The sequence below is a fragment of the Lepidochelys olivacea genome (genome assembly GCF_965140295.1).
Source record: "Lepidochelys olivacea isolate rLepOli2 genome assembly, chromosome: 4".
Lineage (NCBI taxonomy): Eukaryota > Metazoa > Chordata > Testudines > Cheloniidae > Lepidochelys > Lepidochelys olivacea.
The window spans coordinates 87397174-87410514 of record NC_140414.1 but is presented as its reverse complement, the minus strand read 5'-3'; the positions used below and the strand labels follow the sequence as shown (position 1 = coordinate 87410514).

At 41.0% G+C, this 13341-nt stretch overlaps 1 protein-coding gene across 1 annotated transcript in view; it reads right to left on the bottom strand.

Annotated features, from left to right (window-relative positions):
* Positions 1-912: 912 nt before the first annotated feature.
* The window catches only part of CFAP96 (cilia and flagella associated protein 96), an 18853-nt gene continuing 6424 nt past the window's right edge, over positions 913-13341 (bottom strand). Inside the window, exons 4-8 of the mRNA XM_084627574.1 lie at positions 7889-8026; positions 7729-7804; positions 5054-5233; positions 3031-3203; positions 913-1103 (exon numbers count right to left, since the gene is read on the bottom strand). Coding sequence (XP_084483700.1) covers positions 1058-1103; positions 3031-3203; positions 5054-5233; positions 7729-7804; positions 7889-8026 — 613 coding nt within the window. The 3' untranslated portion in view covers positions 913-1057. The remainder of the gene's footprint in view (positions 1104-3030; positions 3204-5053; positions 5234-7728; positions 7805-7888; positions 8027-13341) is intronic.

Here is a 13341-nt window from a genome sequence, read left to right as displayed (position 1 = left end):
CCAATAAAAAATATTATATCACTCGCTTTGCCTCTCTTATAGCCTGGGACTGACATGGCTCAAGCTATACTGCATTGGACCTTATACCAATTCATAGAATCATAGAATATCAGGGTTAGAAGGGACCTCAGGAGGTCATCTAGTCCAACCCCTGGCTCAAAGCAGGACCAATCCCCAATTTTTGGCCCAGATCCCTAAATGGCCCCCTCAAGGATTGAACTCACAGCCCTGGGTTTAGCAGGCCAATGCTCAAACCGCTGAGCTATGTGAAGAGGGGGTTAAAGTTCGTGTTTGTGGTCTCAGGTTATAAGAAACTGATTTTTTAAGACACAATAGATTTTTTCAGTTTTTTCCCCTTCATGGAAGTGAAGCCAAACTGCCCTTAAGAAAGATTACAGCATTTTATGCTGTCAAGAGGCAGAGAGAGGAGCACTGTGAAGTGCAGCTGAATGGAGGTGGTGGCCATGTTTGCTTTGACAGGTTATGGCCTCAGTCCATTTTGTAAACAATGGGAGATGGTATCTATTTTGAGAAGGCCATCTTAACAGAAGGCATATTCTTTTGAAGAAGACAATCCAAATACAGTAATGCATTTTGGCTTGGTTAAGATGAACATCAATCTTTATTGTTTCTAAAGGGAAACCATACCTTTACTTTGCACAATATATTATCTCTGGTTAATAAATATTGATCATCTCAGAAGAGGTAATTGCTGTTTATTGATGCCACCATCATAACATTTATATAAAAACTTAAAATCTAAAATACTTTTTTAGGTGTGTATGTTCAATATATAAATCTCTCCAACAATACAAGTAAACTATAAAATTTGTATCAATATAGTTTAATTTCACACTTTAAACAAATATAATTTGTACATAATTTATATATTTATAAACTATAGTCTCAAATAGGATACAATTAAAATCTGGGTTTGCCTTATTTGACTGAATTCTATCTTCCACAAAAGTTTTATTTACTTCAAATGCCCTTTAATCATTGAATTGTTACAGTTTACAAAGTCCAAGAAGTGTATTCTTTATCCCACTATTCAAAGCTAATATATCAAGTGTGTAGTCTTGTAGTTCATTACATTTAGCGATCTGAAATTGAAGTGAAACAAAGCTTCCATTAGATGTGCCAATCACAAGTATATTAGATCTAAAGACAACTTTTGCTAAAACGAAACAAACTGTGCCTCCAGTCCTGCAGCAGGATCCATAAGCATGGATCCCTGCACCTCTGGAAAGTCCCACTGATTTCAACAGGGCTCTGCACGAATGCAGGAATCCATGCTAGCAAATTCAATTGTAGGATCATGGTCTAAATATCAGAGCATTAGCTTTTCAGGGAAAAAACAAAGACTTGTAAAGCAATGTGAAAGCGAATATTGTAACAAAACATTGCTCATTGCATTTCTTAATGTTTATGAGCTATGATTTTCATAGAATAAGTTTGGTATCACCGTTATCTCCCAAAACTCAAGAGAAGTAATAGTATGAGAAAATAAATTAAACTGCGTTCTTTAGATTTCTTTAGGATGGAATACATGGGAGATAGTTTGAAATACTATATTCCATTTCTCTCCCTAGTGCTTATGTCAGATTTAATAGTTCTGTCTATTATTTTCAACAAGCCCATCCTGACTGCATCTGGCAGCAGTCAATGGCACTTTACTACCAGTTACCCATCTTTAAAGTTTAAGGCCTAGTCTAAATACGTTTTTTGTTCCAGAATAACTATTTCAAACAGGGGTGTAACTTTTTACTGAAATAGTTATATTGGTAGAACCTCTAGTGTGGACACAGTTATACTAGTACAAAGGTGCCTTATAACATCTTACCTTATGGAAGGGGGATTAAGATATACTGGTATAGAGCACCTTTATCTAGTATAACTGCATCCACACTGGGAAAAAGATGTGTACCACTTTAAAACAGTACAACATTTGTGTGTAGATAGGCCTTAGTTTCAATAATTAATAAAGGTATATGTGGAGCATCAAACATTCTGGTTTAGCCTTATCGGTATAAATAAAAACTTAGAACTGGCTCTGCAACGCAACAGGGCTGCTCACCTCCAGCATCTGGGCATCGTGGGAAAAGGAGGGCAATTAGAAGAGCATTTGGTGGCGGACATGATGGGGAAGAATATTATATACTTTCAACGTGAAGATTAAAAAAAAATCTAAATCACAAATGTGAAACACATTCCTATGTGTCAAATTTTCAAGAGTGTGCAGCTAATCTGGAGTTCCCCTACAATGTTTCGCACTACACAGGTGTGCGTGCAAAAATCATAGTTGCATGTGTAGTTAATTGATCTGTATGCAAATATTAGGTGTCTGCTCTTGAAAATGTTTTGCTACGAGAAACTAAAGAAAACAATCTAATTGTTTATTTACTGTGAATTCTTGAGTTTTGACAAATGAGGACTGAGACCAAATATATTCTAAATATAAACAACATAACACAAGAACTTTAAGAAATGGACTGTATATAAACCTATATTAAAAGAATGTTAATGTTGCAAAGTAAAGCACTCAGAAATTAGCAACTATCAGAGTCCCAATTTAAATACCATGCTCCAGGCTGTACTGGCTTTGATTAGCCATTATTACAGGTTTTATGTTGGCCACCAGAGGGAGCCAATTTTATTTCACATATACAATAGAAACAAAAAAGTCTGTTTTATTTTTAATAAAGATATGTTCCTGGTTCTCTGTACATTGTAGCAAGGGCAGAGGATATCAGAATCAGAACAGAGCAGGTCAATGATATCATATCATACAGCTTCTTAAGGTCAACACGTACATAATTTCATTTTAAATTAATCAGAATATACAAAAGAGGAGGAACAAATTCTGAAAATTATTTAGTCTATATGTGTCTTATCCTTTTGTCATTAACTAATTGTTCACAGGGGAAAGAAACACTACTGACTTTTATTTACTTTTTAATTTATTTAAAAAATTCTTACTATTTTATAAACTATAAATATGAAATATCAAAGTAAATGTAAAGTGCTTACCTTGTGACATTTAAAGCCATTATACTTGTAGAAGGCCTGCTTTTTGATCCAGGGGGAGGATGAAAAATCCGTCCTTCTTTATTAGTTGTGATGGGCTTAGAATATTTAACCACATAGGGCTCAGCAGAATGCGAAGGATAAGAATCGAATGTTCCTGCTTTCATGCCTCCTGCCTGGAAAAGAAAAGGAAAGTTTCAAAGTGCTAATTTACAGTACAATTGCTTTAACTGTATTTTTCTGTACAAAGGTAACCCAGAACACGGCATGGCAAATCACATCATATTATGTACATATCAGAAAACCACATACCACATGTTTAAAGTCAACAGGAAACTGTTAAGAAAATTTACATAATTACATCGGTGAATACTTGATTGGACAAATTCTTTTCTATATATCCTGGATTATGAGGAAAGAATTTTAAAAATATAAAGGGGATTGTAAAAAAAAATTAAAATGTAGGGTTTTATTGTGGCAAAAACAGAACCGATAAAGATCACCACTGGTTCCCATCAGTACAGCTCCAATGGTGGTACCAATAGTGATACCATATGGCAGGATTCAAGCATTAATATCAACATGTTGCCTAACCATGCCCAGAGCACTAGACAATATGGTTGTAGTTGCAACACTGGCTAGTCTCTACCAGCCCTCCCACTAGAACAGCAATGAGAAGGGTGAGGAAGGAGTGGTACCACCTGCATCCTGGTGTTCTCAGATTTGGGGGCGCTGCACCAGTTCTGAGTCCTTCAGACGAGTGCTAGGTGGAGGAGTTATCTTATTTTATTCCTACTGTTATGAACTGGGTGAAACCTTGTTAACAGTGAGTTAAAACCTCATTCAGATTGATAGGTGTGAACTCACCCTTCAGTTAACATAACTGTAAGCATAAACCCCCACCCAAGACAAAAGGCATGTTTGAACCTGCCCAGGAGCTTTTGGCTGAGTATTGTTTGAGAAGAGGGTGTGTGTGAGGAGCGAGCACATAGAAATTAAGGACAGACAAGAACATAGAGAGAGGGAAAGGCAAGAAAACCAAGCAGGAGCCTGTAAGCACAGCATGACTCTAGAACAAGCTAGAGCGTGAGCTTTGGGTCTGGGGTTGGCTTGGGGGCTGTAAGCAAAGAAACTGTTCCTTTTGTTCTTGATTCTTTCTGCGTTCAGAGACACAGGATTTTGTTCATTCCTTGTAAATAAACAAGAGTGTATCAAGGAAAATACCAGACTCCATCAATTTATACTTCCAACTGGAACATCCCCAGGGCCTCGAACTCTGACTAGCTGCTCTGGTCGAAAACGGGCAACTTTACATATAAATTTGATTAACTAAATTTTAACAATTGCTCTGTGCTGATTTTAAAGATAAGCCTTTTTCAAGTTATTTAGAACATGGGTTATATGACAAAGTGACTCACCAGCCAGTGAACCACCTTGTGGCTTGGTGCAGCACTGTCAGGGTTTTCCTCTCTCTAACCTTACTGACCCCACCATTCAGATCTGCTAGTGCCCTCCTTAGTCTGGTGACTTATACCTCCAGCCAGGTCACTTTTTAGCCTCCCACTTTCAGGGGTAAGTCAGAGTTCAGTCCAATAACAGTACAACTCTAGGCCCACTGGGCCTTACAAGCCTTGTCCAGGGGCTTCACCAGGATTTTCACTGGCTGTCCGTAGGGGAACCCAATCCCAACCTCTACCCTGGGTTTCTGTCCAGGACTCCTGTAGCAGGCACTTAAGTTCTTCTTCCCGGGCGCGCACCTTAGAGGGAACTATCGCGGACCACCTGAATGGAGTTCGCAGTTCACAGGTGGTCTGCGGACCACAGTTTGAGACCCTCTGGTCTAGTTATTACGTAGTCCTGTCTTGAGTGAAGGGGAATAGACTAGATGACCTACTGAGGTCTCTTCCAATCCTACTCTTCTACGATTTTTGTCTTCTATACAATATGATTTAAACTTTCTACAAGAACACCACCAAATATTTTGATTTTCACTTTTTGCTACAGTACTTAAAGAGAGCAGACTCACCTTTTTAGCAGGAGAACTTGGTTTAAAGGGGTGTGCAACTGGCTTTTCTGGGGTTGGTTTCTTAGCTGGTGCCAAAGGTTTATCATCAAGATATGGATTTATGTCAAAATATTCCCGAGGATAGAGATTTAACTTGAAAGGCCCTCCTTTAACCAAACGCAAATGGTCTTCATGCACCTTCTGTAAAATAAGTAGTTTTAAAGGTATTACCTTGGGCATTTTTACCTCAGATTATTCTGAATAGAAAAAAATAAAAAGAGATTTAAATTCAATCTTGAAAAAAAAACTTACTTTTAGCAATGTATTTAATATAATTTCCTCTGCCAATGTTAATCCTGGCTTCTACATATACCTTTGGCACAACATAATGCATAACGAAACAATCCATTGAGAACAACAAATGCTAGGAAACTATGACACACTAAAAGAAGAATTTAAGGACTTCTTAAAATAAGTAAATTAAAAAACTCTTTAAGATCTCAAATTAACTAAAGGACACATGGTACATGTATGGACTTTAACATTACAAATACAGTACAACCTTGCTAATTCATGCTAATGATGGGGAGCAAATTTTCACTGCTTAATGAATAAGAAACAAATGTTGCCCTCCTTCAGAGGACAGAGGTACCTGTGGCAACCAAAACAATGTGCTTCTACTGCATAAGGAGAAGTCAGGATTTGGGGAGTTATACAATTGGTGGTACACCTTTTTTTAATTTAAATTTAGAGCTTGCATGATGTGCCAGATGGACAACCCAGGAGAATTAGGTCCTTTATTTATCCTCCAGCTTCACCACAATGACCGGCTACGGGTTGACTTGTAGAGACCAACCACCTCTAAGACCAAAAGGATACTTCATTCTCTAACTCCATTCAGTCCCTGATATTTCTCTTTTGTGTTCTATTTGAAGAGCTGAACAGAGAACTTGTGTGGTGACAGTGTGAAACTTAGGTCTTGTCTTCACTACTGTGCTGTATCAGCGCATCTAGTGAAGACGTGCTTCATCAACAGGAGAGCACTCCCCCATCGATGTAATTACTCCACCTCAATGAGAGGTGGAAGCTATGTCGGCAGGAGAGTGTCTCCCATCAACATAGACCAGTATAGACACCGCTTTAAGTCGATGTAACTTATGTCACTGAGGGGAGTGGTTTTTTCATGCCCTGAATGATGTAAGTTACATTGACTTAAGCGGTAGTGTAGACAAGCCCTCAGTCATTCTGGATAGCTCCTCCCCTATTTGTGGTTGGACTTGTATTATGTTACATGTTTCTAATCAGAAATGAGCCCCACACAAACCCTAATCTAAACACACACAGACTTCACAGGGTTCAGTTCTGGATCTGAACTTTGCAACTTGGGCCCAAACTACCAAAAAAATTTGCAATTTGGGTCATTCAAACTAATAAAAAATTAACCTTTCTAACCCAAATGTGAATTAGTAGCAAACAAAACCCCATTCTTGATGCTGAAACTTATAATATAAGTAAAGTAAAAGCTGTTTTATCTGGCTCTTCACCAACTGGAAAGCTCTATAAACTGGCATTTCTGATCTTCACTGAAATTCCGGTTTATAGTTTGGTTGGTGCGGGGCCGGCAGTGGGTTGGGGCACGGGAGGGGCTGTGGAGCGTGGGCTCTGGGAGGGAGTTTGGGTGCAGGAGGGGGATGGGGGTGCAATGTGCCAGATCTGGGGGCTGCTCACCTTGGGCGGCTCCTCACAAGCAGCGACCTGTCCTGGCTGCTCCTAGGCGGAGGTACGGCAGGCAGCTCTGCATGCTGCCACCATCCTACCCTGAGCACTAGCTCCGCAGCTCCCATTGGCTGGGAACCACAGCCAATGGGAGCTGCGGGGGCAGCGCCTACAGGCGCCTGCCGCAACTTTGCCTCAGAGTAGGCAGGACAGGGAGCTGCCTGAGGTGAGCACCCCCTGGATCCGGCACCCTGAAACCTCTCCCATGCCCCAACCTGCTGCCCTGAGCTCCCTGCCGCACCCAAACTGCCTCCCTCTTAGTTAACTGGCATTTTTCACTTACTGGGCACCCCCATTCCCCCAATATGCTGGATAAAACAACTTTTACTGTATTTTTCACCTCAAAATCTCAATTTAACTCCAAAAAGATATTAGTTTGTGGTAAAAATATAAAGCTCAAAAATACTTATTCCTATGGCAAAAAAGCCCTCTTTCAGCTATCATTGTTCCCCATATATGATGAAAATATACAATATTAGTGAGATTGATACATATAAATATAAATATAGCAGCCTTCTCATATTTACTAAGTTATTTAGTGAAATACAGACGATATGCTCTATTTTTGAACAGCTCCTGATAAAATAGAGTCCCAGCCCATGACTGGGGTTCCTAGGAGCTACCACAATACAAATAAAAATAAATAAAAATTAATTTGGGTCTCTCTTTCTCTCTCTGAATTCAATACTTTGGGTCAAATCCTTAGCCCACTGCATAGCCCAAGCAATAGGACTCTGTGCTGGAGTGACTAAGAGGGAAAGGAATGATATATTTAACAAAAAAGGCAATTTATCTGCAGTCCACTTGGCAAATAAATTAATACTGGTTGCTTTAGGCTAAAAGAAAAACCACAGGAAATATTTTTGCAAAAAAATCCTGTTTGCAAATAGCGATTAAATAAAGTTACTGAATAGTTTTACCTTTGCATTCATTTTTCCGATTTCATACACCTCACTTGAGTGTGGATACTGTTTACCTATGGTAAGATTTGGATATCTGTGTAAAGAAAATTAGTAATGGTGACTTCAAAGTTCAGCATTTAATGAAATGCTATTCAGGGAATTATACTGAATGTTTTACCCATATCCAGTTCCTTTCTTTCCAGGATTTGTGTAAAGGTTCTTTCCAGGAGGAGCATATGCTGTTTTCCCTCTTAGTTGTGCACTGAAGAATGGATATGGACCACCTATAGTTCCATAATAAGTACCCACTCCGCATCTGAAATATAAAATAAACACATAATACAATAATTATTGTTAGTAACAATAAATTAATAATTAGTACCCATTCAGTGCTCTATAGCTTCAAAATTCTGAATGATATTAATTGAAAAACAAGCAACTAACATTTTTGGAGTAAACATACAAAAGTTGAGGTGCTGTTCATTCCGCATGTACAACAACGATCCTATACACAGTGTGGTAGAGGCACACAGTGGGAGTAGATGGGGACAGAGTTAAAGTTTTGGGGCACCTTAGTTGTGCATGTCCACACTCGTCAATGTTTGGCTTTTGGTTTGTTTGCTTTACATTTTCTTTTAACATGTTCCTGCTTTTGACTGTTGTTGTTTTTATGTCAACCTTATATTAAGGGTATTTTTAGATATTTACAACCTTAATTATATTTTACCAACATTTTTTGTATTGAATTTCCTACTGTATGTTTTCCCAACACTTTTTAAGAATGAAGAGGTACTCTCAGGCCCAGGTAGCCAGGGTCTTCAGAGCAATTTCCTGATATGGGGCTTAAGACCCCTGTAAGGAATTAGCTTCAACTATACATGTCCCCAATATGCATTTTATTAAAGAGCATGCAGGCTCTTACACATATTTTATAACAGCCGACATCAGCCATGTAAACATATGAAAACAAATATTAATATATAAAACTTCCATCAGTGCCCCCCAACTAGTGAAAGGCATTGCTAATCATCAAAGGCAATGGCAAACAAATTTGGGATTTTGCTATTATAGAAAACAAAAGTTGGAAGAACTTCAAAAAGTGATAATAGAATCATAGAATATCAGGGTTGGAAGGGAATTCAGGAGGTCATCTAGTCCAACCCCCTGCTCAAAGTAGAACCAATCCCCAACTAAATCATCCCAGCCAGGGCTTTGCCAAGCCAGGCCTTAAAAACCTCTAAGGAAGAAGATTCCACCACGTCCCTACGTAACCCATTCCAGTGCTTCACCACCCTCCTAGTGAAAAAGTTTTTCCTAATATCCAACCTAAACCTCCCGCACTTCAACTTGAGACCATTACTCCTTGTTTATCATCCATAGAGCCAGTTATCTCATCATAGAAGGTAATTAGGTTTGTCAGGCATGACTTGCCCTTGGTGAATCTATGCTGACTGTTCCTGATCACTTTCCTCTCTTGAAGTGCTTCAAACTTGATTCCTTGAGGACCTGCTCCATGATTTTTCCAGGGACTGAGATGAGGCTGACTGGCCTGTAGTTCCCCAGATCCTGCTTCTTCCCTTTTTTAAAGATGGGCACTACATTAACCTTTTTCCAGTCATCCCAGACCTCCCCCAATTGCCGTGAGTTTTCAAAGATAATGGCCAATGGCTCTGCAATCACATCTGCCAACTCCTTTAGCACCCCCGGATGCAGTGCATCTGGCCCCATGGACTTGTGCTCGTCCAGCTTTTCTAAATAGTCCTGAACCCTTCTTTCTCCACAGAGGGCTAGTCACCTCCTCCCCATAGTGTGCTGCCCAGTGCAATAGTCTGGGAGCTGACTTTGTTCGTGAAGACAGAAGCAAAAAAAGCATTGAGTACTTTAGCTTTTTCCACATCCTCTGTCACTCGGTTGCCTCCCTCATTCAGTAAGGGACCCACATTTTCCTTGACTTTCTTCTTGTTATTCTTAACATCTCTTGCTAGCTGCAACTCCAAGTGTGATTTGGCCTTCCTGATTTCACTCCTGCATACCTGAGCAATATCTGTATACTCTTCCCTGGCCATTTGTCCAATCTTCCACTTCTTGTGAGCTTCTTTTTTGTGTTTAAGATCAGCAAGGATTTCACTGTTAAGCCAAGCTGGTCGCCTGCCATATTTACTATTCTTTCTACACATCGGGATGGTTTGTCCCTGCAACCTCAATAAGGATTCTTTAAAATACAGCCAGCTCTCCTGGACTCCTTTCCCCCTAATGTTATTCTCCCAGGGGATCCTGCCCATCAGTTCCCTGAGGGAGTCAAAGTCTGCTTTTCTGAAGTCCAGGGTCCGTATTCTGCTGCTCTCCTTTCTTCCTTGTGTCAGGATCCTGAACTCAACCATCTCATGGTCACTGCCTCCCAGGTTCCCATCCACTTTTGCCTCCCCTACTAATTGTGAGCAGCAGGTCAAGAAGAGCTCTGCCCCTAGTTGGTTCCTCAAACACTTGCACCAGGAAATTGTCCCCTGCACTTTCCAAAAACTTCCTGGAATGCCTGTGCACTGCTGTATTGCTCTCTCAGCAGATATCGGGGTGACTGAAGTCCCCCATGAGAACCAGGGCCTGTGATCTAATAACTTCTGATAGTTGCCTGAAGAAAGCCGCATCCAACTCATCCCCCTGGTCTGGTGGTCTATAGCAGACTCCCACCATGACATCATCCTTGTTGCTCACACTTCTAAACTTAATCCGGAGACTCTCAGGTTTTTCTGCAGTTTCATACTGGAGCTCTGAGCAGTCATACTGCTCTCTTACAGACAATGCAACTACCCCACCTTTTCTGCCCTGCCTGTCCTTCCTGAATAGTTTATATCCATCCATGACAGTACTCTAGTTATGTGAGTTATCCCACTAAGTCTGTTATTCCAATCACATCATAATTCCTTGACTGTGCCAGGACTTCCAGTTCTCTCTGCTTGTTTCCCAGGCTTCTTGCATTTGTGTATAGGCACTTAAGATAACTCGCTGATTGTCCTGCTTTCTCAGTATGAGGCAGGAGTCCTCCCCTCTTACGCTCTCCTTCTCGTACTTCCTCCTGGTATCGCACTTCCCTGCTTACCTCAGGGCTTTGGTCTCCTTCCCCCAGTGAACCTAGTTTAAAGCCCTCCTCACTAGGTAAGCCAGCCTGCTTGCGAAGATGCTCTTCCTTCTCTTCGTTAAGTGGAGCCCACCTCTGCCTCGCAATCCTTCTTCTTGGAACACCATCCCATGGTCAAAGAATTCAAAGCCTTCTCTCCGACACCACCTGCATAGCCATTCGTTGACTTCCATGATTCGACGGTCTCCACCGGAGCCTTTTCCTTCCACAGGGAGGATGGACGAGAACACCATTTGCACCTCAAACTCCTTTATCCTTCTTCCCAGAGCTACTTAGTGTGCAGTGATCCGCTCAAGGTCATTCTTGGCAGAATCACTGGAGCCCACGTGGAGAAGCAGGAAGGGGTAGCGGTCTGAGGGCTTGATGAGTCTTAGCAGTCTCTCCGTCACACCGTGAATCCTAGCTCCTGGCAAGCAGCAGATTTCTCGGTTTTCCCAGTCGGGGATAAATAGCTCATTTTCCTAACTACAATTATAAGACCCATTTTCAGTTGTTTATAACTTTGCCAAACTTTAAACATTCAGAATGACATTTTCCATGTCAAGTGTCTCTTTGAAGCCGATTTTTTTCTATACCATTTCAGCCAAAATGGCTGTGTCATTTTGGAGAATGAGGCTAGAGAAAGATAAATTGTTTTGATGAATAGCCCATTTTCCTAACTACAATTTCTTTAAAAATACTTTAAAACAAATTAATTTTAAATTTAGGGAGGAAAAAAATTGTTTTGCCCACAGTGAAAAAGTCTGGCTACCTTTTCTTTGAAATGCTCTGCTTTTCTTTGAAATGCCCCATGCTTTAGAGCAGTGGTTCTCAACCAGGGATACACAGAGGTCTTCCAGGGGGTACATCAACTCATCTAGATATTTGCCTAGTTTTACAACAGGCTACATGAAAAGAAGTCAGTACAAACTAAAATTTCATACAGATAATTACTTGTTTATACTGCTTTACATACTATATCAGGGATTCTCAAAATGGGAGTTGTGATTTATTTTATAATTATATGGTAAAAATAAGAAAGTAAGCAATTTTTCAGTAGTAATGTGCTGTGACACTTTTGTATTTTTATGTCTGATATTGTAAGTAGTTTATAAGTGAGGTGAAACTTGGGTATGTAAGACAAATCAGTTTCCTGAAAGGTTGAGAACCACTGCTTTGGAGCAGGGACTTGAAATTCAGCAAAGGGTGGCTTTTGTGTCAGGAATGGACATTTGGTTATCCCTATAAAAATAGAGTTGAATTTGGGCAAATTATAAACCTTTAAAAAAACTACAGTTTGCAAATGCTCGGTAGAGACTAGATAAAGATAAACAGCTAAAATCTCCAAAGATTCCATCCTCCCTGGGCGTACTCAGCCTCTCACATCTCCTAGTGCTGACCAGACTGCACATGCACCATCCCCACAGAGCAATTGAACATCCTCCAGCCCAGAACTACAGGAATTCAGAAAGACTTTCCTTGTAACAGCTGCTCCTAGTTGCTCGAGGCTGGGGTGGGGTTGGGCACTGCAACTGAGAGCAGTAGGCAGTCTCTCCTCAGCTCTGGATCACCCTGCTGCTGGCACCCAGACAGCATGGTGGGGGAACCTATCTGATTCTAATGCACGGAGGAGAAAATCCAGGCCAGGAGGGATGGGAAGGACTAGATTAGAGCAAGAAGACTGGTGAGACTGGAGGTGGAGGGGGAGAAACAGTGACAGGGAGTTGGAGGGAGAGACTGGGACTGGTTGTGCAAGGACACTGGGACTGGGGGCACAGGAAATGCTTGGGCAAGGAGACTGGGAGCTAGGGGAGAAGTAGAGGCTGTGACTGGAAGCTAGTAAGGGAACAGAGGAAGAAAACTGGAAGCCCGTTAGCTGGGGAGTGGAGAACACTGAGATGAGATGAGGAATTGAGGTCTCCCTTAACTATAGTGGGCTAGCACTCGCCTCCCCATTCTCTGCTCACCAAAGATAGCACAGGCATATACACACCAGCTCCTACATCCCCATTATGGCTGCTCAACTGTCAGTGAATGATTCCCTCTTTATGGGTCAACTGTACAGGCTCCTAGAACCACCTGATTTCCAACCTCTCTAGTGGAGGGGCTATGGTGTGAGACTGATCTACTTTGCACTGGGGAGAGAGGATGGACTCACAACTCGGTGGAGAAATGGGACATAAAGATGGCTTAAAACCACCTTTGTACGCACATAACAGAGCACAGCTTGGACACAGGCCAGGATCTGGGCCTTCTACTTCATTGTGATTCAGTCCATGGTAGATTAAAGGGGCCAGTTCCTGGATATTTATGATGAATGACCAGACAAAGTGTATGATGAACAGATTTTCAAGCATACTGAAATGTGCAGGAAAAGAAAATAAGGTACACTGTTCCCACTAGACGCCACAGCCATTAACAGAATCTCAGCCCAGATGACTCTTGGTTGAAGAAGCCCCATTTCCTCTCCAAGCCTTCTGATATCTGGGAGATACTTTTTAGCAATCTTCCATTTG